At 46.9% G+C, this 26,281-nt stretch overlaps 3 protein-coding genes across 7 annotated transcripts in view; 2 read left to right on the top strand and 1 right to left on the bottom strand.

The window, feature by feature from the left end:
- Hectd4 (HECT domain E3 ubiquitin protein ligase 4) overlaps positions 1-13,983 on the top strand; it is a 191,353-nt gene extending 177,370 nt beyond the window's left edge. Inside the window, exon 62 of the transcript XR_010056783.1 lies at positions 13,456-13,983. The gene's annotated coding sequence lies outside the window, so the exon portion shown is untranslated. The remainder of the gene's footprint in view (positions 1-13,455) is intronic.
- Positions 3,023-26,281, top strand: part of Naa25 (N(alpha)-acetyltransferase 25, NatB auxiliary subunit) — a 52,284-nt gene continuing 29,025 nt past the window's right edge. For 2 of the 5 annotated variants that reach the window (XR_005491649.2, XM_039089597.2), the window contains exons 1-7: positions 3,024-3,164; positions 14,842-14,927; positions 16,048-16,186; positions 18,103-18,221; positions 23,425-23,499; positions 24,841-24,948; positions 25,226-25,304. Coding sequence is in view for 4 of the 5 variants with exons in the window: in XM_039089597.2 (XP_038945525.1) it covers positions 3,107-3,164; positions 14,842-14,927; positions 16,048-16,186; positions 18,103-18,221; positions 23,425-23,499; positions 24,841-24,948; positions 25,226-25,304 (664 nt within the window). In the remaining variant the exon portion in view is untranslated. Of the gene's footprint in view, positions 3,165-14,841; positions 14,928-16,047; positions 16,187-18,102; positions 18,222-23,424; positions 23,500-24,840; positions 24,949-25,225; positions 25,305-26,281 lie in introns of all 5 variants that reach the window. The other 3 variants (XM_039089598.2, XM_063271535.1, NM_001413582.1) reach the window with 3 other exon arrangements.
- On the bottom strand, positions 14,050-14,297 carry LOC100364561 (40S ribosomal protein S27-like). The gene has a single exon (XM_006249411.5). It carries the CDS (start codon positions 14,293-14,295, stop codon positions 14,050-14,052), a length of 246 nt encoding a protein of 81 aa, XP_006249473.1. The 5' UTR covers positions 14,296-14,297.

Raw genomic sequence — 26,281 nt, 5'->3', positions numbered from 1 at the left:
GAGTGATTTTTATCTCTCATCGATTTACAAAGAAAAACACCATTCTTAGCTCAAGGTTTATACAGGAAGAAGTGTTAAACTCACTACTAGAGCAGAGTGCTTGGTTCACAAACCTTCATGAGAATCAGGTTGGCATGGTAGGCAGGCCTGTAATCCCAGCTTCCTGGAAGGCTGAGGGAAGAGGACCACCAGGACTGCAGAGGAAGTTCGAGGCTATCGTGGACAACTCGTACGACCGTGTCTGAAAAATCAAAAGTAAAAAGAGTGTCAGGGATGTCATGCAACGGTAGAATATTCTCCCAGCATGCAAGAGGGCCCAGGCCCAATGTCCTGATCCACAAAAACTGACCCAACAGTAAGATACCCCACCAAGCTAGTGTCGTGGCATACAAACTGTGCTCTAAGACTCAAGGAAGTTGAGGCAGGAGGATCAGGACTTGGGGGCCAGCCTAGGTTATGTGAGACCCTGTCTCAAAAACCCAACACAAGAGGCTGGAGAGATAGCTCAGCAGTTACAAACACTGTTTGCTCTTCCAGAGGACCAAAGTTTGGTCCCCAGTGCTCACCCTGTGGCTTGAAATGTGCTGTAACTCAAGCCCAGGGATCTGGCACACTCTTGTAGCCTCTGCTAGCTCCAGGCACCTATGTGGTACCTATAGACATACATGTAAGGGAGCACCTGTACACATAAAAAAAAATATGGCAGGGAAGCTGGCTCGTGGGTAGGAGCTTCTTGATAAGCAAGCATGAGATATTGGCTACTGATCCTGAGTACCCATGGGAACAGCTAGGCTTGCCTTAGTGTAGATGATGATGATGATGTTGATGATGATATTATATAATTACACTGTAGCTGTCTTCTGAGACACCAGAAGAGGGCATCAGATCCCATTACAGATGGTTGCAAGCCCCCATGTGGTTGCTAGGATTTGAACTCAGGACCTCTGGAAGAGCAGTCAGTGCTCTTAACCGCTGAGCCGTCTCTCCAGCCCGCCTTAGTATAGCTTTAACCTGAGCAATTAGGGTGGTGTTGGAAGCCCAGTGCAGGACTGCAGACGCTTGCTGGAGCCAGCTCAGCTGAAAAATTGCCTGCTCCAAGTTCATTTGGAGAGGCCCTGTCTCGGGTGAATGAGATGAAGAAGGACAGAGGACCACGGACACCTTCTCTAGCCTCTGCAGGTACTCACCCACACACACATACGCATACATACAAAAATACTGAAAACGTTCTGTGTACCGCCCAGGTCCATGTAGTTAAAGATTCTGAGCCTCGGCAAGTCCTCTGTGTGTACGCGCTGATCCAGGTGTGTGCACGCGTGTTTTCGTTTTGAATGTAAACTTTAAAATATGCACATGAATATTTTGTCTGCATGTACAACTGTGCAGTGCTTGTACACAGAGGCCAGAAGAGAGCCTTAGATTCCTTGGGAACTGAACCTGGGTTTGTCTTTCTTCCTTCTTCCTCTCCCTTTTTTTGTTTGTTTTTGTTTTTGTTTTTGAGACAGGATTTCTCTGTGTAGCCCTGGCTGTCCTGAAATTCACTCTGTAGATCAGGCTGGCCTAGAACTCAGAGATCCACCTGCCTCTGCCTCCCAAGTTCTAGGACTAAAGGCGTTTGCCGGACAGACTTCACTTTTCTCTATTTTCTAAGCGATATAATCAACTTTCACATCTGGCTTTCACATTGTGGCAGTAGTTGGCAAACCCTCCTAACACTGCAACCTTTTAAAGCAGGGCCTCATGTTGTGGTGGTCCCCAACCTTGAAATTATTCCATTGCTACTGCATAAGCGTGACTTTGCTTACGTTAGCAGTTGTAATGTAAACATCTGGCATAGGACCTCCTGGGGGTCGCGACCCACAGGTTGAGAACCACTGTGGGAGCGGGCGCGAACTGATTCCATATTTATTATCCCTGGATGTTTGGAGTGTCCGCACAAATATACACAGAAACACAGGTGAGATAACCAATGTTAACCTTTACCCTTCTGTACACCGTACCATGTATTGTCGTGATACATTGTACATGGTGTAATGTTTAAAAATCCCTAAACTGGGCTGGAGAGATGGCTCAGTGGTTAAGAGCACTGACTGCTCTTCCAGAGGTCCTGAGTTCAAATCCCAGCAACCACGTGGTGGCTCACAACCATCTGTAATGAGATCCAATGCCCTCTTCTGGTGTGTCTGAAGACAGCTACAGTGTACACACCAGTTATTTCGTGGTTTTGAGAAAAAGCTACTAGATTCCTGTGTCTGTGAAAGTGTTACAAAAGCCAAGTCCATTTACATGCTCCTGGAGAAGAGGCGCCATGAAGAGTGGGCAAAATTGTTGGTGCAAAAAGGAATACCAGCAAATAAGGCAGGTGACCACCTAGTGGGAGAACCTTTTTTATTTTGAGTTCTATTTATTTATTTAGACAGGGTCTCTACATAGCCTTGACTGTCCTGGAACTCACTATGTAGACCAGGCTAACCTCGAACTCACAGGGATCCGCCTGCCTCCGCCTCCCGAGTTCTGGGGTTAAGAATGTGTCCCGTTCTTTAGCTCCTTGCCACTCTTGCCGCCTATCAGCCCTCATAAACCTGTGCTGTGCGAGTAAATCCGTAAAAAGAAAGGTAATGATAACGTCCAGCACGGTGTGAATCTACTTCAACGGCTTGCACTAGTGTCTAGACACGCACAGAATTGAGTTCAGGGAAGGGGTGGAGAAGGGCTTGTAAGCTAGTTTCACTGTTGGGCAAGCACTTTCCCAGGGCTCACACTCAACAAGTTCCTGGTTGCTCCACAATTATGGCCAAAACCAACTGGTTCTTCAAGATGTAAAGTCAGTGAGATTAAACCGCACTCTCGCTTTCCACGCCTCTCCCTCGCACTGGGAAAAAGTCTTCAACAGAGACAAACGCCCTGGGGTCCAGACAATTCTGCTGGCAAAATCAAACACAGTGCCAATTAAAGGGGAGGCGAGCCTCCCTTTCCACGCAGGCGCACTCGGCCGTTACGGCCCTCCACTATCGCGATACGTCAGCGAGATCGACGCTGGCCCTTTAACGGCCCCTTCCCGGGGGCCTGCCCAGCGCGTGCGCATTACGGTTCTGCGCTTGTCATCATGGCGACGCGGGGCCATGTGCAGGACCCTAACGACCGGCGCCTCAGGCCCATTTACGGTGAGTACCCAGAGCTTGCCTGTTAGCCACTGCGGCAAGCCGAGGCCTGCCCTGGCCGGAGCGAAGGCCCAGGAGGGCCGCTGGGGGCGCGCGCGGTGCGGGGCGGCGAGGGGGCGGACCGCGCGGGGCGCTAGGCCGCAGCCTCGGCCTCGCTTATGCGCCGGCCCAGGGTTGCTGGTCCCTGAGGCGACAACGGTGGGTGCGCGCAGCTGTCAGGCTGTGCGGATCGCGCCACTGCTTGGAGACCAGCGCTACCACCAAGTAGCTTTATTCCAGCGGCTTTCGAGGAGCCCCGCGGTCTTTCTTGCAGGTGACAACCGACTCCGGCGTGACGGCGGGAGCGGCTTCCCGAGGGGAGATGCCCCGGTGATGGTGGTTCTGTTTAGAAGAATGAGGATCCGGCGGTTTTCTTATAGGATGTAGTTTAGTGCGCGTGGAGAAACTGAGGCCCAGAGAAGGGAAGGGGCTGATGCAAGGTCACTCAGATCGAGTCCCATCCTGATGCTGCTCTGTGCAGAACAGCTGCTCGGGGCACACGTGGGAGGCGGGGGGAGGGGGTCGCGGGCCCAGAATAGCGGGGAATAGATGGCAGTAGCTGGTGTCGCCGGAGCGGGCGGCCAGGCTGCTGGAGGGTTTTTCCTTTCAGCACCATGTCTGAGGTTTTTCTCTGCATCCTACCTTCCTTGTGCTTAGCGGATCCCTCTCCGCGGCGCGCATCCCAAACCCACGGGCTTTAAGATGTACCTTATTGTCACCTTCCCACCGCAGTAGAATAAAAAGAGTCACAAAAACGAGTCAGAGAGACACACTTTGCGATGATGTCCTGTTATTGGAAGTGGTGCTTTTTTTTTTTTTTTTTTTTTTTTTTTTTTTTTGGGATGCCTTTCCTCCTTGATGGTTGTATGGTCTTGTCTCAGGTAATGATGAGGAAGGAAGCTTTATCAAGGTCAGTGGTTTTTTTGCTACAGTAGACCTCGCGTTTTCAGTATGGCTATGCGTTTTGGCCTCTTTCGATTTTAGGGATTTTTTTTTCTCCCCAGAAATATTCAATGTGCTTGTGTCTCTAGCACATTGGTACATCTGTGGATTTTTGCCAGCTTGATGTCTGCACCACGTGCATTCCTGGTGCTTGAAGAGGGCATCGGGATGCCCTGGAACGGTAGTTACAGTAAGCCAGGATGTGGGTGCTGGAACTGGGACAGGACCTCACTAGGTAGCCTTGACTGGCATGGAGCTCATATAAATCGCCTTCTTTCTGCTTTCTGAATGCTGAGATTAAAGGTGTGGGTCACCAGGCCCAGCTGCTCGCTCTTTTCTTTTCTTTTCTTTTCTTTTCTTTTCTTTTCTTTTCTTTCTTTCTTAAGTTAGGATAGTTTGTGTATTTACATTATATTCAAATGTTATCCCCTTTCCCCACTTCTCCCCTCTCCCCCTACTTCTATGAGGATGCTCCCCCTCTCACCCACCCACTCCCCACTTCAACACCTTGGCATTCCCCTACACTGGGGAAAAGAGCCTTCATAGGACCAAGGGCTTCTCCTATTGATGCCAGACAATGCCATCCTCTGCTACAAATGCATCTGGAGCCATGAGTCCCCCCATGTGTACTCTTTGGTTGGTGGTTTAGTCCCTAGGAGCTCTGGGGTTGGGGTGGGGTCTGCTCTTTTTCTTTTTTCTTTTTTTTAATTTATTTATTTATTATATATGTGTACACTGTCACTGTCTTCAGACACACCAGTAGAGGGCCTCAGATCTCATTACAGATGGTCGTGAGCCACCATGTGGTTGCTGGGAATTGAACTCAGGACCTCTGGCATAGCAGTCAGTGCTCTTAACCACTGAGCCATCTCTCCAGCCCCTCTTTTTCTTTTTTTAAGACAAGGTTTCACCACCAGGTCCTGAACTTCTATCCTGCCTCTGCCTCCCAACTGTTGGTCCTACTGGGCGTAGTCATACTTTCTTAGGTGTGTTTGATGGCATTTTTTGGTTTTTAAATACTTGTTGAAATCTTTTTTGGGTGGGTGTGGTAGGTGTGGTCTCATGAATGGTATTTGGTGCCTGTGGAATTCAGAGGACACCATGCAAGAGGGAGTTGGTTCTTTCCCATCATAAATGCTCTGGGATATCATAAAGGCTGTCAGGAATGGTAGCAAAGCACCCTTACCTGCCCAACCATCTCGGCGGCCCTTAGGTCCTATGTTGTGTAATGGTTTAATCTAGTCAGTGTCCTTGAGCTTTCAAGCTTTCAACACACACACACACACACACACCTACCTTAAACAGCTGGAGCAGCAAGCTTGCTGCGCTTATGTGATTTATCTAGCTCTAATACATGGGATTTGAACTCCAGGTTCACTGTCTTAACCACTGTGCTAGAAATTGTGTCACTTTGATTCCTCTAAGATTGCAGAGGTGGGGGCTAGCAGAAAGAGGACTCAGATTTCCCCGTTGCTGCACATCCTGCCTTCATAGTCCCCGTGTGACCAGGCTTGTCTCTGCCCTACAGCTGTCCTGCTTCTGGGTAATAGAAAGTAAAACCTAAATAAAGGGTTCATGGTTTGTGAATCACGTCCTTCCACAGGCACCGCCTATTGACTTCTTTTTCTGAAAAGTCTTTTATAAAAAGACTAAAACCTTTTTAAGAATAATTAGATTTATAACATTGTTCTTGAAGAACAAGGAGAATGCAACATGTTGGTCTTATACTCAGTTACAGTTAGTGTTTTGAATTGTTCAATAAAAAGCACCATTTTATATTGCCAAACATCAGGATATATTTATTAATCAGAAGTGACAGGTTATAGTCTCATGGAGCCCAGCCACAGATTGATGTTCACTGTTCACTGATAGCTAGTCACTGTAGGGAACTGAGGCTGGACAGATTCACTCATGGGCTCAGGTTGTAAGGAGTGAGTGTAATGTATGGCTGGGGTTGAACACAGGCTTCTATTGTCCAGACTGGCCTGGAGCTCCCTAAATTGCTCCTGCTGGTCTCAAACTCAAGACCCTCCTATCTGTGAGGGCTAGGATTAAAGTGCCATGAGCCAGCTTCTGCCTTTTTGAAATAACCTCTAGCTCGTTCTCACCAGTTGACACTTTTGTTTGAGTTGGGGAGCCTGGCACATTTTTTCTGCTGTTATTGTCTATGTTGGGGCTGTGAGATGGCTCAGTGCACAAAGGCACTGGCTGCCGCACCTGATCATCTGAGATCCATCCTGGGAACCCTCCTGGTGTTAGGAGAGAGCCTTCTCTGGGAAGTTGTCCTCTGACTTTCATACCCACAGCACCAGCCTGTGAACACACACTTGCACACAGAAATCCTTTGTTCTATTCTGTTGTGCATTGCAGTGTTGTCTCAGGGTCAGGTGTGGCATGATTACACAGATGCAATCACGACAGTCACTACATTGAAGAGTTAGGATGCTTCCCTTGGGTGTTTAGTCAAACCATAGGGCAGGCAATTATTCTGCGGTGGCTCTTTACAAAAGAACTTGAAAGGTCTTCAAGGGTAATTATTTATTCCGAGTCTTTTGTTGGACAGTGTTAACTGTGTGAATCTTAGAAATGGCAAGGTATTATTTATGGTGACTGGTGTGTGTGTGTGTGTGTGCGCGTGCGTGCGTGCGTGCGTGCGTGCAAAGGCCAGAGGTCAACCTTGGGTGTCATTCCTCAGGCACCTTGCACCTTATTCTTTGACTCTGGGTCTCATTGGCCTAGCACTTGCTAGGTAGCCTAGCCTGGTTGAGACTCCAGGGACCAAGCCGTCTCTGCCTCCCCAGTACTGGGGTCACAGGTGTGCCACTGTGTCCATCCTTTTTACTTGTTCTGGGGTTCAAACTCAGCTCTTGTCTGTCTGCATGGCCAGCACTTTACCTCTTGCCATTATGCCAGCCTCTTTGACTTTCTGTGGAAATTTCATTTGGTACAGTATCCTTTGTTAGCTAGGCGTGGTGGCACACGCCTTTAATCCCAGCACTTAGAGGCAGAGACTGGCAGATATTTGAGTTCAAGGCCAGCAAGGTCTGTAGAGCAAGCTCCAGAACTAAGTACAGGACCACAGTGTAGCCAAGGCCACAAAGCCTGGGGGAGGATGTGTTTGAAACAAAATAAAAACACCTAACATCCTTTCTTCTGTAGTGAGAATGTAAACACTCCAAAAGCCATTTCTACATAAGGATATAGCTCAGTGATGGTGTCTGCCTGGTGTGCATATGCCACAGGGTCAGTCTTCAGCACTGGGGACAGGGAGGAAAGAAAACAATTCTTGGAAAAAATTTTACAATGCATAGAAGATAATAGAGACCTGTTAACCAGCTAACTCGGAGAGTTAATAGGAGTCCTGGAACTCAATTTGTACACCAGGCTGGCCTCAAACTCATTGAAATCTACCTGCCTCTGCCTTTACCTCTGCCTCCTGAGTGCTGTGATCAAAGGCATGTGCCACTGCACCCAACTGTAACCGTAACTTTATTTTATTTTTATATGAGTACACTGTCACTCTCGTCAGACACATCAGAAAAGAGCATCAGATCCCATTACAGATGGTTGTGAGCCACCATGTGTTGCTGGGATTGAACTCAGGATCTCTGGAAGAGCAGTCAGTGCTCTTAATCTCTCCAGCCCCTGTAATCATAATTTTTATTCACCAGATAGATTGTCATCTTGGAGGCTTATTGCTGAATAAACTGACCCTTTCTAGTTCTTTCTGAACTCTGGCTGGCTGATTCAATTCAACTGTTCTGACCCAAACTCCTCTCCAAGCTGACTGATTCAAACTGGCTTCTCATTGAATTGCTCTGCTGAACTTCAGACTAACTTTGGCAACCTGTTGTAATCATCTGGCTCCTCCTCATTCTCTGGCCCGTTCGTCTTCACCTGCTACCTGTCTCTGTAAAACTGTCCCAGTAAAACTGCTTTCACTCTTTCTCTCCCTCCCTCTCTCCTTGTCCTTCACCTTCTTTCTCTCTCTCCTTCTCCTCTTCTCTTATGCTGTTCTCTGTTCAAAGAGAATCCTGTCTTTGACTCATTCTGTCAGATCTTTCTCTGATTCGTCACTTTGTCTGCCCCCCCCCCCCCATTAGATGTCCCTTTCAAACATGACTGCATCATTTTATAAACTTTACTTTCACACAGACCTGGGTCTTTGGATGTGTGTGATTTCTTGCCAGAGCTGCGTGTTACTGGATTACAGACCTCTACAAGAGGTGCTGGAGTAGAAGTGAAACCAGACAGCAGAGGAACAGAGTCTTGGAAGCTTTGTCTTTGAAGGACCAGGAAACTTGTTTTCCTTTGAGAGGGTCACCCTTGTCGTTTATTTTTTTTTTCAGAGTCATTTAGTTCAGGTTGACCACACACTAGTGTGTAGCCAGGGAAGACCTTCCACTCCTTTTAAATTTTTTTTTTTTAAGACTTTATTCCAGATGGTTGTGAGCCACCATGTGGTTGCTGGGATTTGAACTCAGGACCTCTGGAAGAGCAGTCAGTGCTCTAACCACTGAGCCATCTCTCCAGCCCCGACCTTCCACTCCTGACATTGCTGCCTCTGCTCCCTGGATCGTAGGTGGCTGAGCTCTTGTTCTGGTTTAAAAGGCAGGAGGAAGCACGGGAGGACTATCCATCTACTCATCGCACTGTGTTCTAAGAACAACTCAGTATCGGGTGGGAATAGGTTTAGATTTTTTATTGCACTTTTGTTATGATTATTGAATGTGTTCAGGTGTTTTGACTGGAAGTGAGAAGATGTCAGAGTCCCTAGAGTTGAGCTGGTTGTGAGCAGCCATGTGGGTGCTGGAAATCAAATTCCAGTCCTGTGGGTGAGCAGCCGGTGTGTTCTTGCACACTGAGCCATTCCTCCAGCCCCTCTGCCTGCTTTTTAAAAGATGGCACAGCTGTTAGGCCCAGTTTCAGAGGATATAATCCGTCAAGGTGAGCAAGGCAAGGGGCTTAAAAGGGGCAAATGACATACTAGGCCACTTGGAGGTAGTTTCTTGTCTTCGTGTGGCCCTGACTGGCCTGGAACTTACTATATAGACCAGGCTGGCTTTCAACACACACTGAGGCACATGTGTATTCCACACATACACAAATAAATACATAATATTTTTCTCTTTAATCCTAGTACTTGGGAGGGACAGGTAGGTAGAACTTCTGAATTCAAGGCCAGCCTGGCGTACATAGCAAGTTCCACCTAGCCAAGGTTACATAGAGACCCTGTCTCAAAAAGAAAGAAAAAGATAGACAACCAGGGGGAAAAAAAGTTTAAGGTCATTTTGGCTACATAGTAGCTACATAGTTCTGGGTAGGATACACGCACAAATCTCCATGTCACCCCTCCCCAATAATTATAATATGTATCAGAATATAATATGTAACAGAAACAATGAAAACAAAATGTCATTGAATTCCTGTGTGTACTCTCCATTAAACAAAAAGACAGGAAAGATACTAGTGAAAAGCTAAGAGAAGGCATAGTGGGCCAGGCTGGCTACAGAAAAGCCATCAGGTGGGCTCTAGTCCCCTGGGCCTCTGGCTGTGGGACTCTCTAGTCCTCTCTGGGGGACCAACTACCCAAAAGAATGTTCTCCTTTGGGCTGGTGCTTTCTCTGCCTTACTTCTGGGAGCCTGCTTTGTCAGAGTTCTCTTACTAAGGAGATAACAACAGCCCCTAGCCAAACCACAATTACCCTTGAATAACTTTTAAAAAGACTTAATAACTTAGGATATCACATTTACTGGCCTGTTTTGATTAAGGGATATATAAGCGCAAGGCCCTGGGTTCGGTCCTCGGCTCCGGAGGGAAAAAAAGGGGGGGGGGGATATGTAATTTATATTAGAGACCCAGCAGTGTAAATTGAAAATCCTCTTTTCCCAAAGAAGTTAGAGGCCAATTAATCAGCCTTTGCCCAAGCACTGGGCTGGAGGGTTTGACATAGGCCGGATGTAATGCCCATGTCACAGGGAACAGAAACCCAGACAGCAGCTCCAGTTCGAAGCTTCCCAGAGTCCCGTGTGGGAACTGAGCACGGAGTGAAGTGCCGGGAAGTTAGGGGGCTGCCGAGTCTCAGCTTCTGTTTGCCTCTTGATGTCTGATCTTCTCTGCTGGGTTCTTCAGACTCATTAATTAGTCTTCAGTGCAGACCTGTTAGCTTCACAGTCTTACTAAGTTGTGGTCAGAGAAGGTCCCTTAGCAGCCTCTCCCCGCTGACAGACTTCAGGGTGGCTCCTTCCTTCCAAGTTCTTGCTTTTTTTTTTTTTAAATTGGACACTTTTTTATTTACATTTCAAATGTTATCCCCTTTTCCCAGTTTCCTATCCATAAACCACCATCCCATTTCCCCCTCCCTATGAGGGTGTTCCCCCAACCAACCACCCAACCCCTTCCTGCCTCCCATTTTTAGAAAGTGTATTTATGTGTCTGTGCGGGTGTAGTACTCCATGTGTGCAGTGCCCGGGAGATCTGAGGGTGTCAGATGCCCTGGAGCCGGAGGTAATTGTGAGCTGTCATGTTGGTGCAAGAACTGCATTCTGGTCCTGGGCGAGGGACAGTGGTCACCCCAGCCCACTCGCAGGGGCGTTGGATAGAGGGAGATTTCCTTTTTTTGGCCTTGTTTCTTGCATGAACAGGCAGAAGGTGGCATTTTCTTTGTCCTCATCATCCCTCTTATGTCCTGTGAAGCTTCTGAATGGACCACTGATAACCTAAGACTCCATACATGTAGGCTTTTTCTTCTGCGGTTGCCCATGGCTTTCTGTGGCTCCCAGTGTTGTAGCTTCTGGTTATCAGGAAGAAACCTGATTTACCACCAAGGTTGGGTCAAATGTGCACACGGGGATGGGCTGCAGTTCTGGGGTTTAGATTTGGTTTTACCACCTCACTCTGGTAGAGCCCCTTCTCAGAGGAGAGGCCACAGGCAGGTTGATACAGGGTATCATAGCCTTGTCCCCTTCAGAGTAATAGAGAGAAATATCCTTAGTCCTGATCCCCAGTTTGATTGTTTGTCAAATAATCACCCTAACAGTTTGAGCTCATCAAAATGGACTAGGCTAAGAGAAAGTCTACAGAGAGAGAGAGAGAGAGAGAGAGAGAGAGAGAGAGAGAGAGAGAGAGACCCTGCTATGTATACGTAGCCCAAACTGGCCTCAAACACTCACTTCACAATCGGAAATTGGGGTCTGGGGTGACAGCATGGGGGTGGAGGCCAAGGGTAGTGTTATACAGCTAGCTAGCACCTGTAATTTCAGCATTTTGGAGTCTGAGGCAAGACGATCCCAGTGAGTTCAGGGCCCCTTCCCTTTCCAGTGTGGTCTGCGAACCTAGAAGCTGGCAGGGCTAAGTCAGAAGTCACTGACTGAGGGCGACATTGGGTTATGGTGGGGAAAGCTGCCACTTAGTGCTGGGCTGTCTGCCGAGCATCCTGTAATGACAACTGATGGCCTGTCATCTGAACTAAGGGTCTTAGATCCTAGACTGTTGGCTGTCCAGTCTCTAGAATTCTTTAGCTCCTCTGCCTGCATGTTGGGGTCTCTGACTTCACCCATAGAATAAAGTGCCTTGTTCTTTTTTCTTGCTTGCATTACTGCTGCTCATCAGTAGTTAAGTGCACTGAAGACAGACAGAACTCCGGTGTTCACATGGCTGCTAAAAGTTTTAGTAAACGGAATAAAAGTGACTTAGCAGTTAGGAGCAATTACTGCTCTTCATAGGATTAGGGTTCGACTCTCAGCACCTCCATGGCAGGCAGTTCACAATTGTTTATAACTTTAGTTCCAGGAGCTCCAACATCCTGCCACCAGTCATACAAATGGTTACAGACATATATACAGGCAGAACACCCACACACACAAAATTAAAAAAATAAGTAAGAACTGCCTGAAGCACCCCCCTCCCCCAAACAAAACACTGATTTTCATTAATGAGAGTGTGGATGCAGACCTTAAGCTTTACATATCTGCACAGTGAAATACTGTTGAGCCTTTGGCAAAAGGGGGATAGGGCATTGTGACTACCTGGAGGGCACTGCTAAGTGACATAGGCCAGACACAAAGAAAAGCTTGCCTGCCTGGCCTTGCATAGGGGACACACAGAAAGAGTATGACAGTGTTGTAGGATGTAGAGGAGGAAGGGAAGAGAGACGTAGGGGGAGGGGCACACAAACTGGGCTGTCACAGGGACAACTGGTCTGGAATTCCCATAACCTCATATGCTGAGCATGTATGAGACAGTGTACTGACTGCGCAGGAGCAGTCGGGTACCTGTGTGAGGCTGCGGAGACCTGACTGGCAGTCATATCAAAGCGTCACATCCCAGTAAGCATTGGCCTTAAATGGGCAGATAGCTTCGGTTCCTCACAGCAGAACCTTGTTTTGGTTTTGGCTGGTCTTCCTCACACCCTGCCTGCTTCCTTTTTCCTCCCCTAGGCTTTTGGGTAAAACAGCCCCTATGTTTTTTTTCACTGTATTAGAGTTTCAAGGCAAAATAAATACTTGATGTTTTATTGAAGGGACTTGGTCTGCTGAAGCTTTGAAGCTTGAACATTAAAGAGTAATTTACAAATGTACTTTTACATTTATTTCTTTGCTATGTGGTGTGCACTGCATACCTGAGGTTAGAAGGCCATTTTAGGAGTTGCTTGTCTCCTACCATGCCGGTTCTCAGGTTCTAACTTGGGTAATCAGGCGCAGTAGTATGTGCCTTACCTGCTTAACCATCTTGCTGGCCCCAAGGATTCCTTTAAAAACAAAACAGTAAGTGGGACTGGAGAGATGGCTCAGCTGTTAGGAGCACTGACTGCTCTTCCAGAGGTCCTGAGTTCAAATCCCAGCAACCACATGGTGGCTCACAACCACCTGTAATAAGATCGGATGCCTTCTTCTGGTGTGTCTGAAGACAGCTACCGTGTACTCATATACACAAAATAAATAAAATAAATTGGAAAAAAAAAAAAAAGAAGAAAGTGCATGGTGGTGCAGGTCTCCCCAGAGTCTGTACTAACTCATCCCCAACTGTCCAGGCTTTTTAAAAAAAAAAAAAAAAAAAAAAAAAGAGTACTGGATGCTCTTCCAGAGGACCTGAGTTCAGTTTGCAATTGCCACATGGGGGCTCACAACCAACCATCTCTAATGGGATCTGATGGCACCTCTGGCATACAATGTACGTACAGACAGCACTCACACTAAAAAGTAATATTTTTAAAGAAAGATTTTAAAAACTCCAACTTTATTGTTTAAAAATATTTTAACTTGGGCTGGAGAGATGGCTCAGCGGTTAAGAGCACTGACTACTCTTCCAGAGGTTCTGAGTTCAATTCCCAGCAACCACATGGTGGCTCACACTCATCTGTAATGGGATCCGATGCCCTCTTCTGGTGTGTCTGAAGACAGCTATAGTGTACTTATATATAATAAATGAATAAATCTTTAAAAAAATATTTTAACTTTTAACCACTCACTGTTTCCCATAGATTAAAAAAAGAAAAATCAGGGGCTGGAGATGGCTGGGTGGCTAAGAACACTTGTTCTTTCCCGAGGACCCAGGTTCAATTTCCAGCACCCGCATGGAATCTCACAGCCAACCATAACTCCAATTTCAGGGGATCCAGTGCTCTCGTCTGACCTCCTCTGGCATGGCATACACATGGTACACAGACATGCATACATTCAGGCAAACAGCCTGCATGTAAAACATGAGATAAGTAAAATCTCCAAAGAAACCATGTGAGGAAGAGGACTCGGTGACTGTGAACTGCCTCATGGGTGCTGGGGTCCTCTGCATAAGCTGCAAGCCTACCCTGGAACCATCTCTCAGCCTGCTTTCATATATATACATATCTCCAGGATGTATTTATTGAGAAGGTTCCCACTCATCTTGAATCAGGGGCTTTCAGTGCTACTTCCTCCTGAAGGAGCGTCCTTCTGTCAGCCTTGCTTTTCCACTGTAGGCTGACAGCACAGTGGAGCAGTCAGCACACAAGACGACCGTTTGTGCATGGCTAAAGCCCGTGGTGATTTTATAGCATCCTGGGCATTGCACATCCATAAAGTAGGAATTGGGGCTCTGCACCAGGCGCTTTTTCTTGTGTTTCCTCTGCTCCTCTTCTGGAGAGGGATGAAGGAGATCCTCTGGGAGAGGCATGTTCTCGTCACCGTGGAAGGGCCTGCTTTCGCTTTTCAATGGGGAAGTTTAATTAGTGCATGCTAGGGGGCTGCTGAGTAGCAACAGGGGAACCATCTGAAGCCCTTGTTGTAAAGTCTTGGTTTTGTTAATTTTTGTTTTTTTTTTTTTTTGTTTTTTTTTTTTTCTTTTCTTTTTTTGTTTTTTTTTTTTCCGGAGCTGGGGACCGAACCCAGGGCCTTGCACTTGCTAGGCAAGCACTCTACCACTGAGCTAAATCCCCAACCCCAGTTTTTGGTTTTTTTATTTGGTTGGTTTTTGTTTCGTTTTTCAAGAAAAGAGTTTCTCTGTATAGCCCTGATTGTCCCAGAACTTGCTCTGTAGGCCAGGCTGGGCTGGCCTTGAACTCAGAGATCCAAGTGCTGGGATTAAAGTTGTGAGTTATCATGTCCAGCTTCTGGCATAATGTTTTAAATTTAAAAAAAAAATAAGGAGCTTTCTGAAATCTGAAAACTATTTCTTGTGTTTGATGGTGAAGGTTTATGATAACTGATCTTTTTTTCCTAGATTATCTTGATAATGGAAATAATAAAATGGCAATTCAGCAAGCTGACAAACTGCTGAAGAAACACAGAGATCTCCACTGTGCGAAGGTAACTGCGTTTGCCCTGTACTTACTCAGATCTGCGGGTATATTGTACATAGTGAGACAGGGGCTCTAAATAGCTTAGGCTAGCCTGAAACTTGCTCAGTAGACCAGACTGACCTCAGATTTAGAAAGATCCACCTGTTTCTGTCTTCTGGGTGTTGGCATTAAAAGCCTGCTCTATGATGCCCAGGTGTGAGTCGTATTTGTAATTTTTTATTTCTCTGTTTGTTTGCACGTGGGTTTTGGTGCACATGTAGAGGCACAGGTGACATCTTTTTTTATTATTTATTATTATTTTTAATAAAATTTATTCATTTATTATATATAAGTACACTGTAGCTGTCTTCAGATACACCAGAAAAGGGCATCAGACCTCTTTACAGATGGTTGTGAGCCACCATGTGGTTGCTGGGAATTGAACTCAGGACCTCTGGAAGAGCAGTCGGTGCTCTTAACCTCTGAGCCATCTCTCCAGCCCCACAGGTGACATCTTAAAGATTTTATAGTCTGGCAGTGGTGGCACACACCTTTAATCCTAGCACTTGGGAGGCAGAGTCAAAGCCAGCCTGGTCTACAGGGTGAGTTCTAATGCAGCCAGGGCTGTACAGAGAGATCCTGTCTCTCAAAAAAGTCAAAAACAAACAAAAATAGTATTGTGTGTGTGTGTGTGTGTGTGTGTGTGTGTGTGTGTGTGTGTGTGTGTGTATGCGCGCGCGCGTGCACGCACCCCCAACCCCCATGGCCATGGAGACTAGAATGGGCATCAAGTCCCTTAAAGCTGCAGTTCAGTTCTAGAGTTGTGCCATGAGTGCTGGGATCCAAAGTTTGGTTGGCATTATAGACCAGCAAGTGCTTTTAACTAGGATCCAGTTCTTCGCCAGACCTATTTAATTAATTATTTTGAGATAGAGTCGCACTGGTCTGGAACATGCCAACTAGGCTAGACTGGCTGGCCATGAGATCACTTGCCTCTATCTTCCCAGCACTGGGTTAGAGCACATGGTAGTCATCTAGCTCAGCCGCAGTGCTTCCGGGGAGGGCTTTGCCAGGCTCTCCCTCACGCCCCCCTGGCTTTCTGGGGATGTAGCACTGGGGCTCATCCTTTCTTTCTCGTCTCATGTCAGGTTCTCAAGGCGATTGGTTTACAGAGAACCGGAAGACAGGAGGAAGCCTTCACCTTGGCTCAGGAGGTGGCTGCCCTTGAGCCCACAGATGACAATTCCCTGCAGGCCCTGACCATCCTCTACCGAGAGATGCACCGGCGTATGTGACTTTCCTCATCACCCCGGCTCATGGGGTGGCAGTAGGATGAATGTATTGGTTGTGGCCTGGGAAGAGCTTCCCCGGGATAGTTACACGCATCAGCTTCCTTTACTTGGAGTCAGCAGAGTTCATTTCCTCCTCCCTCCCTCCCCCCTCCCCTCTTTGTTTTTGAGATAGGGTCTATGTAGTTCTGGCTGGCCTAGAACTCACAGAGAGCCACCTGCCTCTGGCTCCTTGCTGCTGGGATTAAAGATGTGCACTACCAGTGCACCACCATGCTCCAGCCTTGTTTGGATTTCTTAAGTATTTTATTATGAAATATATTGTTTTATAAATATTATTTACATTGTTTATGTAATATTCTATTAAAGTTAATGAGTCATAATAAATATTCATGAAGCCACCCTATATTTAAGTAGTAGTATATTGGCTGGTAAGGCGGCTCAGCGGTATACAGACTGACGGCCTGAGGTCAGCCCTCGAGCCCACAGTAGGAGGAGAGAACAGATGTCTAAGAGTTGTCCTCTGGCTATGTCTGCTATGCCCCACTTATACTCAGCATCGAAAAGACAGAATGGACCAGAGCACTGTTGACACTGGGAAAGCCTCCCCAGGGAGCACTTGCTCTCCTGAATGACTTTGATTGACTTGCTTGCTGCCCCTCCCCCTCAGCCTCTTCCTTACCTAGGATGGACAATCCCTCTACCCTGTACCCTCTGCTAGCTTCAACTCTCTTGTCTTATTGTCTTTGGTGACAAGGCCCCCTTAGCTTATCTTGGGTTTCCTGTTTCTGGGTCTGTGCTGTGTTCTTCTGTGTGGTGATGGATTTCCGGTCTATGCTGTGTGCTTCTGGGTAATGCGTTTCTAGGCTGATGTCCACATGGCTGTAGTGAGTATGTTCATTGCTAGGAGATAACTCATTCCATGAGGCCTCCACATTTAGGAGTAGAATTGTTTGTGTGAAGCTGAAGAAGCCAATATTGACTATTTCTGAGGTACTAGGCATCAAGCCCAGGGCCTCACACATGCCGGGCAAGCACTAAGCCCCTAAGCTGCACTCGTAGTGCTTAATGTGTTTAATGTTGTGATGGTCTCCCTAAGTAGGCCAGAGTAGCCCTGACTTGAGTCCAAGCCCTGCAAACCTTGAACTTGCAGTGTCCCCTTCCTTCCGAAGGCTGGGGTCCCAGGTGTGAGCTACCACACCTTGTGCATCCATCTGGTATCAGTCAGTAATGCTATGATGGAGGCCTCTTGAAGTGGGCATTGCACAGCAGAAGAGACAGTGATCCAGCTGGGCAGAGAATTAGACTACTAGGGCGGGGCCTGCAGAGAAGGCTGATTGGAGCTGGTTACTTCAGTGGGGCTTACTGAGGGGAAGGGAGGACAGAGAATCTGGGCTGTAGGAGAAGCATGTACACCCAGGACTTGACATCACAGGGGACCCTGAGGGCTACAGTTGGTGTCACTGCACAGTGAAAGAAGGGGTGAAAGAGATTGGAAAGCAGTGCTCAGATGGGGCAATGCCTCCTCCTTTGGGGCAGGAGGAGCCCTTTAATCTAGCACTTCTTAACTTGTGGGTTGGGACCCTTTTGGGGTCAAATACCAGATATCCTAAACATTAGATATTTATATTACAATTCTTTTTTTTTTCTTTTCTTTTTTTTTGAGCTGGGGACCGAACCCTGGGCCTTGCGCTTGCTAGGCAAGCGCTCTACCACTGAGCTAAATCCCCAACCCGTATATTACAATTCTTAACCGTAGTGATGAAGTAATTTTATGGTTGGGGTTTGCCAACTGTATTAAATGCTGTCAGCATTAGGACGGCTGAGCTCCACTGGTTTAACCAACAGGAAACTTGGAGCATTAGGATTTTCTCTCCTGGAGGCATAACTGCATCCTGCTTCTCTTCCTCTCAGCGGAGTTGGTCACAAAGCTATATGAGGCGGCTGTGAAGAAAGTCCCCAACAGCGAGGAGTATCACTCTCACCTCTTCATGGCCTATGCCAGAGTGGGCGAGTACAAGAAGATGCAGCAGGTAACTGCACCCCAGACTTGTTAAGGCATAAAGTCTCTGAGGTCGTTGTACTGCCCTGTGTGTGTGTGTGTGTGTGTGTGTGTGTCTGTGTGTGTGTGTGTGTGTGTCTGTGTGTGTCTGTGTATCTGTGTGTCTGTGTGTCTTGATCAACCAGTTACATATTGTCCAGGCTTTTGACATGCTTTACTTGGGGAAGTGAGCCTCTGGCTGGCTGCTGGTGTGTTTGCTTTGGTTTAGTGTCAGCTCCAGATTGCTCTCCTGGGTGACATTGCTGCTCAGGTTTTAGAAAATGAATGGGCAGAAGTCCCAGAGCAGTGAACAGCTAGACAGACAGCATTCTAAAGTAGGTTTATATCCACTTAATTGAGCTGTTTTAGCTTTCTGAGAGTTGAATAAAATTCCCCCTGGCTGAAGTTTTTCATTCTTGATTGCCAGAGGTGGCTTATTTCCAGAGATCTTATTTTAGGGGTTCTTTGTGTACATTTGATGGAGCCTTTTTTGGACACAGGTTTGAGCTGGTTTCTGGCTAAAGCTGATATTCCAGAAAAATGAAACCCATGCTCTGAAGCTCTAAGTAGCTATGCTGTGCTAATATTTACCTATTTCCTGGTTTGCGGCATGGTGGGTTAAACCCAGGGAATGCATGCTAGGCAGACCTTACTCCTGGCTCTATCCTCAGCCCTTAGAAACGGCATTAGGGCTGGGATGCCCGCCTGGTGTGTGCAGGAGCTGGTCATGGTCATGCATGCCTGTAAGCCCAGTACTCTGGAAGTGAGGGCAAGATCAGAGGTCTGTGGGCAGCCTGAGAAAGACCCTTTCTTGCCCAGAATGACCTTGAACTTGATATTCTCCTGACTCCAACTTCCTGAATAGCTAGGATTGTAAGTGTGTGTTACAAAGGCTGTTTCTGCCTGTAGAGTGCTGGGATTGTGGGCGTGTATGACACGCCTCTTTTTTTTTTTTTTTTTTTTTTTTTTGGTTCTTTTTTTCGGAGCTGGGGACCGAACCCAGGGCCTTGCGCTTCCTAGGTAAGCGCTCTACCACTGAGCTAAATCCCCAGCCCCGACACGCCTCTTTTTAAATTCGAGTTTTTGTTTTAATTTGTTCTTTGCAATATCACATTGTAGCAATAGGAAGTTAGGTAGGGCAAAGAAACTGAGGTAGTACAATCCTTCCTCAGAATCAATGTGTATATTCCTTTAGACAAGTTTCCAAAGTATAAGAATTTTGTTGTTACCCAAACGTTATTTTATGTGTGTGTATGTTTGTGTGGATGTATGCATATGAGTGCTAATTTTCTCTGGAAACAGAGGCCTCAGCTCCCCTGAAACTAAAGTTAGAGGATGCTGGACCTCCTGATGTAGGTGCTGGGAATTGTATCAGGGCCTCTGTAGGAGGAGACACACACGTCAGCTGCTGAGCGGTCACTCCAGCCCTGTGGTGTTCTTCTAGTATAAAATGGAAACAGGCACGCACACACGCGCACACTCACGCACACACACATACCACACATACACACATTTCCTCCCTTTGGTTTTGTGGGAGCAGATTTTATTTCCCAGGCTGGCCTCCGGCTTGCTGTGTGGTTGAGTGTCCCTGAGCAGTGCTGCTGCTCCTGCCTCCTCCTGCTCAGTGCTAGGACTGCACTTACTCCAGCAGCGCTGCACCCCGTTGTCCCGTCTGTCCATCCATCCATTCTGCGGATAGGTCCCTAGTGCAACTGCTGCTTCTTCTGGGGATATTTTCTTTCTTTCTTTTTTTTTTTTTTTTTTTTTTTTTTTGGGTTCTTTTTTTCGGAGCTGGGGACCGAACCCAGGGCCTTGCGCTTCCTAGGCAAGCGCTCTACCACTGAGCTAAATCCCCAGCCCCATGGGCATATTTTCTTTAAGACTGTTAGACCCATGTCTGTAGCATAGCACTAATGGAGTTTAGGTTCTTCTTGATGGGAAAGACCTCCATAACCTCCAGATAAGACTGCATGCATAGTCATTGTTGACTTAGAATGTGTCACAAGACAGGCTGTGTCACAAACAGCCCTCACTCCGTGCTCCCTAAAGTCTTCACAGTGAAGGTTCTCCCCCAAGTGTGAGACACAGTGATGAGAAGTAGGGCTCTGCCTGCACATCTTTTTTAAAGTCTGTATTTATTTACTTAGAGACAGGGTCACACTATATTGCTCCCACTGTCCTGGCACCCACTGTGTAGACCTTGAACTCAGATCTGCCTACCTCTGCTCCTTCAGTGCTGACATTAAAGGCGAGCCACGTGCTTGCCAGGATGTAGCCCTAATACTGTTTGACCAAATAAAAACTTTATAGGTTAAGCATAGCTAGTTTTCATTTGTGTACCTAGCTTTGCATTCACCTTGCACGCAGTGGGGTAGGGTCGTCATCGTCCTTCCATGCGGCTCAGCAGCTGTGGAAGTCTTGAGTATGTTTTCAGTGTGTCTAACTTTTACACTGTTACAGTTTCATGACGGGGAAGAATGATGTGGTTTTAGTCTGCAAGATGAAGTGTTTTATTTTAAATTTTTATATTTCTAATAATCATGATATCTTTAATCTCTGTCATTATTAAAAATTCCCTTAAATTATGTATACAATTGGCTTTCTAACAGTCTCCACCCATTCCTCCGTGCTCTAATTTAATGTTAGACATGGGAGCTCCAGACAGCTTGGGCTGCCGGCCTCACCCTGACCGTCTGCTCTGTCCCCTGGCCATCCTGTCCTCCTTCCGGCGTGCTATCAGGGCCCTCCGACCTCTGTGCTCCACCCTGGTGCAGCCTCCCTCACCTCTTTGGCTTTCTTCCGTCTTTGTGGTCCTGTAAAGACACAGACTTATAATTCCCATCCCCCTTCACTTCTCTTTTGAAGACTTTACAAGCAAAGTAGTTGTGTTTCTTCCTCATGAAACTGTTTTCTTTCCTTCCATTTTTGTTGCTGAGAGTGAATGTAGGGCCTTGCAAATACTGGGTGTATCTTCCTGCAAAGCCTAGCTTTGGGCTTCTCTTTCTTCGGTAAATCTAGGAATCGGACCCAGGGCTTTCTGGGCTAGACCAGTGTTCTGCTGAGCTGTCCTGGGCCCTCTTCACCTTTCCTCTTTAGTGTGGTTGCCATAGAGCAGCAGAATCTGTTAGTCACGGAGCCACATCTGCAGCCCCATCTGCAGCCCCATGACTCCGTTTCCCTGATTTTGTTAAGACTAATTTCCCCTCCTGAGAATTGGTGACTTTGTCACCTGTTTGTGTAAATACCTTCAGGCTGATCTCGAGCTTCACTTTCTCCTTTGAGGTCCGTCTGAGATGATATTTTCCAGGGGATTTCACAGTAACACTTCCACATTTTCTCTTAAAAAGGGGAGGACGGCACATGTGACCATGCCTTTCTTGGAATCACCTAGCATACGCTTTTATCCATAAACTGTTACTTTCATTACATGTATGTGTGTACATGTTTATGTGTGCTTGTGTTCATGTAAGTGCAGGAGACATCAGATCCCCTGGCACTGGAGAAACAGCCGACTGTGGCCTGCCCGACATGGTTGTTGGGAATCAAACTCAGGCCTTGTGGAGGAACAGTACATGCTTCTAGCCTGAGCCATCTCTCCAGCCCCTTGTATTTTTATTTTGTGTGTGTGTTTTGCTGCATGTATGTTTGTGTACAGTGCCTGAGGAGGCCAGCAGAAGGCAACTATAGATTCCCCTGGATCTAGTAATTATGGAAGGTTGTAAGCAGCCATGTAGGTGCTGGAAACCAAACCTGGGTCTTCTGGAAGAGCAGCCAGTGTTCATAATGGCTGAGTCATCATCTTTCCTGCCCTATAGCATGCACTCTAAATCCCCACGCCATGTACTTTTTTATTGCTAAGTAAATTTTAACTTGTTGGGTGTGTGTTGTGCACCTGGAAGATAAGAAGTATCAGAGAATCGAGTTTGGAGCCATCCTTCATAGCAAGCTTCAGCTGCCTGATACCCTGGGCTAGCCAGCCTGGCTTAACTGACACGCCCCGTCCCAGTGACAACAGTCTCAAGTAAGGTGGATAGCTCCTAACGAGAGCCCCTATCTGCATGGGCACACACCATCCCCTCTTGAAGAATTATTTGTGTAGTTTACATTTTCTCTTGTCTCTTTTCTGTTTTAAGGGTTTCACAGACAGCAATTTAATCTCAAGTGTTTAATCTCAAGTGTGCTTGAGTAATTCTATTAGCTCTGTTTCTCTGCACCAGCTCTAGAGTATGGGTATGTTTTTCCATCAGTTTGTTTTTTTGAAACAGGGTCTTTTGTAGCATGCTCGCTCTGTACCTGAGGACGGCCTTGAAATCGTTGTCTTGGCGTTGAACTGTTTCTTGTTTGTTTGTTTGTTTTTGTTTTTGTTTTTAATGACATCAGACCTCATTACAGGTGGTTGCGAGTCACCATGTGGTTGCTGGGAATTGAACTCAGGACCTCTGGAAGAGCAGTCAGTGCTCTTAACCACTGAACCATCTCTCCAGCCTGGCCCTTGAGCCTCTGTGTCTACCTCTCAGGTTCTGAGAGGCTTGCTCATTCTAGGACTGCTCCACTGGGCCTGGTCGATGGGCTTGGCTGTGATTGTGCTAGGAAGGAACTAATAACTTGCCACTGAGCTCAGCTCCTGTCTGGCTTACCTTCTGTGCTGTGGCTGCCTCAGTGTCTTCTTCAGGAAGGTTTGCTGCTGTGGCTCTTTTGCTCTGACAGAGCCTCAGCCCAAGTTAGCTTCAAATTCCCTACGCAGCTGACTATAATCTTGAACTGCCTGTGACTCCCAGATCCCTGAGGCTAGCAGCATGTGGCTATGTGCCCGTGCCTGGTTACACAGTGTTGGGCATGGTGGGCAAACACTCTGCCAACTGAGTTCCACCCACAGCCCGAAGATCACATCGGCTGACACAGTCAGATTCTGTGGGTGCTGGTAGTCTTCCTAGGACTGTTTTGGGTATGAGCTTTGGACTTGCACTTTAGAACAATGGTTCAAAAGTTGAACTGTCACTCAGGATGTGAAACTTTTTTATGTACGTGTGTTGCTGTAGTGAGGAGGTTGGCAGGCACTGCCACCAACTGGGGTCTGCACTTCTGTTGCTGGTCTCCTCGGGAATGCGCTGCACATCAGATTTATTCCAGTTCTCGTCTCAGTTTATTAGCTGTTCTCTAGCTGATGGTTCTAAATTAAGCTCTCTGTCTTTCAGGCTGGCATGGCTCTGTATAAGATCGTCCCCAAAAACCCTTACTACTTTTGGTCCGTGATGAGCTTAATCATGCAAGTAAGTATGCTGCTTTGGAATGGATCACTGAGCCATCTCTCCAGCCCCTCTGTTGAATTTTTGTTGTATGTGTCTAGTTATTTTCCTGTATGTGTGTCTGTGCACTGTGTGTGAGCCTGGTGGCTGCTGAAGCTAGAAGAGGGTATCTTGTCCCTTGGAACTGGAATTACAAATGCTGTGAGCTACCATGTGGGTGCTGGGAATCAAACCCAGGACCTCTGGAAGCGCAGCTGGCGCTCTTAGCCACCGAGACACTTCTTCAGTGTCCTCTATTTAGTGTCTGTCTTGTCTGAGACAGACTATCTCCTTGAACTTGCTGTGGAACCTAGGCTGACCTCAAACTCAAGCTCCTGCTGCTTCCACGTCTTGAGTTTGGGGTTACAGGTGAGGTGGCCACCATGCCTGGCTGCTGGGAGTCTCTCAGTTGTTCATCAATTCATGTCAGGCTGGCTCCCAACTCAGTATGTGACAGTGGAGGATGTGCAAAGCCACACCTGGCTTGTATTTGTTCTTTCTGAAACTCAGTTTCCTGTTTTACTAAATTGTCTCCCAGAACTCCTGTGAGAATCACAATGAGCCCCTGTGGGGATAGGGCGGTGGGAGGCCTAGAAGACCTGTAATAGACTTGGGTGTGGTGGCACACACCTGCTACCCCAGCACAGCAGGAAGGTCTGGAGTTTGAGGTGGAACTAGGGTACAAGTGAGACCCTGTCTGAGAAGACAAAAACCAGCCTGACAAACAGAGCTCTAGAGTCAGAATGACTTCCAAGTTTGTGGGCTTCCTCACCACGACTGACCCAGCTCCTAGGGGACTGAGTCACCATCTCCTAGGTTCATTATCTGTGACGTGAATATGTATCTACTTTGTAAGGTGGTTTTCTCAAGGCAATGAGCCCTGAGCACAATCGCTGTACTGGTGGATTAACAGTGGTCTGGTTTAAAAATGACAGCTATCCAGCAATTAGCTAATAGCAGGAGCTGTGGAACTAGACCCAGGTGGCATGTCCCCTCTTCCAGCTGTGTGAACAGCTCCCTTGTTGGCACCCTGCTAATGTATGTAATGCCCAGCAGATGCTCATCCCTTTTTAATGGTTGTAGATAAATGTCAGATAAGCCTGTCAAAGCTCTAGGTCTTGGGGTGGAGGCTGGGGATTGTAGGAATTTGTGGGATGCAAAGCTAGCTCCTGTCCAGTGCATCCGTGTGGTAGATCCAGGTTAGGCCCGATATGTACTCAGTAAAGAGGGGCCAGAGTCACAGGTCACAAGGCTTGTCTGCATGGAGACATGAACAGAGCAAACAGGAGAGACATCAAAGCAAAACACTTATCTTTCCTCTTGCAGTCTATATCCGCACGAGATGAGAACCTCTCGAAAACCATGTTTCTGCCCCTGGCAGAGAGGATGGTAGAAAAAATGGTGAAGGAGGACAAGATAGAAGCTGAAGCTGAAGTGAGTACCTACCTTCCTCCACTCCCGAGCTGTGACAGCACTGCAGCCTGGTATCCCAGTGGCCCTTCCTAGCTGGTGACCCCATCTGGGCCTCTGGTAAACAATACTGGGTGATCTCAGCTCAGGCACAGTGAAGCCAGGTTGTCTGTGCAAGTGCATCTGCCTGGATGTATGGAGAGGGAGTCCTGACACAGCTCTGTTACGTGACTATGATGGGAACACAGGTGCCGCATCTCACGTGTGTGTCAGTGCTGTAACTGCTTGTGTTTTCTGCCAGGTTGAACTTTATTACATGATCCTGGAACGCTTGGGAAAGTACCAAGAAGCCCTGGATGTCATTAGAGGGAAATTAGGAGGTAATTAATTTATAAAGTTTTGTTTTGTCTTTAATTTGAAGTTGAAAATTATTTGTGGTTAAAAATAAATTCCCATACAGTCCATAAGTTCATAACACTTTACTTTGCTTCTCATCTTATCTGTGTTCTAAATTTATGTTTAAACTATTAAAAAATATTTTTATTCCCACCAGTTGGGAGGCAGAAACAGGCCTGGGCTACATAGTGAATTTCAGGATAGCCAGTACTATGTAGAGAGACCCTGTCTGAAAAAAACAATGTCTGTTTATTTTTTTGTTTTTTCTTTTGGTTCTTTTTTTTCGGAACTGGGGACCGAACCCAGGGCCTTGCGCTTCCTAGGCAAGCGCTCTACCACTGAGCTAAATCCCCAAACCCTGTTTTTTTGTTTTTTTAAAGATTTTATTTTATTGTATGTGAGTACACTGTAGCTGTCTTCAGATACACCAGAAGAGGGCATCGGATCTCTTTACAGGTGGTTGTGAGCCACCATGTGGTTGCTGGGAATTGAACTCATGACCTCTGGAAGAGCAGTCGGTGCTCTTAACCTCTGAGCCATCTCTCCAGCCCCAATGTCTGGTTTTTAATTCATGGAGAATTTCACACAATGCATTTTGATGCTGTTGCTTCCCCGTCTTCTCCTAACTTCCCCTCAGTCACACTTCCACATTGCTGCCTCTCCTCCCCAACCCCATCTTTTTCCATTGAGTTTGTGCTGTCTGAGAACTCCTGGGTTAAACCTTCTTTTCTTCTTATTTTATGGTTTTTGAGACAGGTATACCCCTGGCTGTCCTGAAATTCGCTCTGTGGAGCAGGCTGGCCTCAAACTCAGAGATCCAACTGCCTCTGCCTCTGCCTCCTGAATGCTGGGATTAAAGGTGTGCACCACCACCGTGGGTTGGGTTAAACTCTTTTTAACAAGGTAACTCATGACTTCAGACTGAAGATATGTGAGAGGGAGCATCCTGGGCCTCCAACCC

The sequence above is a fragment of the Rattus norvegicus genome, chromosome 12, assembly GCF_036323735.1.
Source record: "Rattus norvegicus strain BN/NHsdMcwi chromosome 12, GRCr8, whole genome shotgun sequence".
Classification (NCBI taxonomy): domain Eukaryota; kingdom Metazoa; phylum Chordata; class Mammalia; order Rodentia; family Muridae; genus Rattus; species Rattus norvegicus.
The sequence above is the reverse complement of the archived record's forward strand: the minus strand, read 5'-3'. Positions and strand labels throughout refer to the sequence as shown.

Excerpts from the sequence above, each read along its gene's own strand:
- LOC100364561 (XM_006249411.5), bottom strand. The coding sequence starts at position 14,295 with ATGCCTCTCCCAGAGGATCTCCTTCATCCCTCTCCAGAAGAGGAGCAG.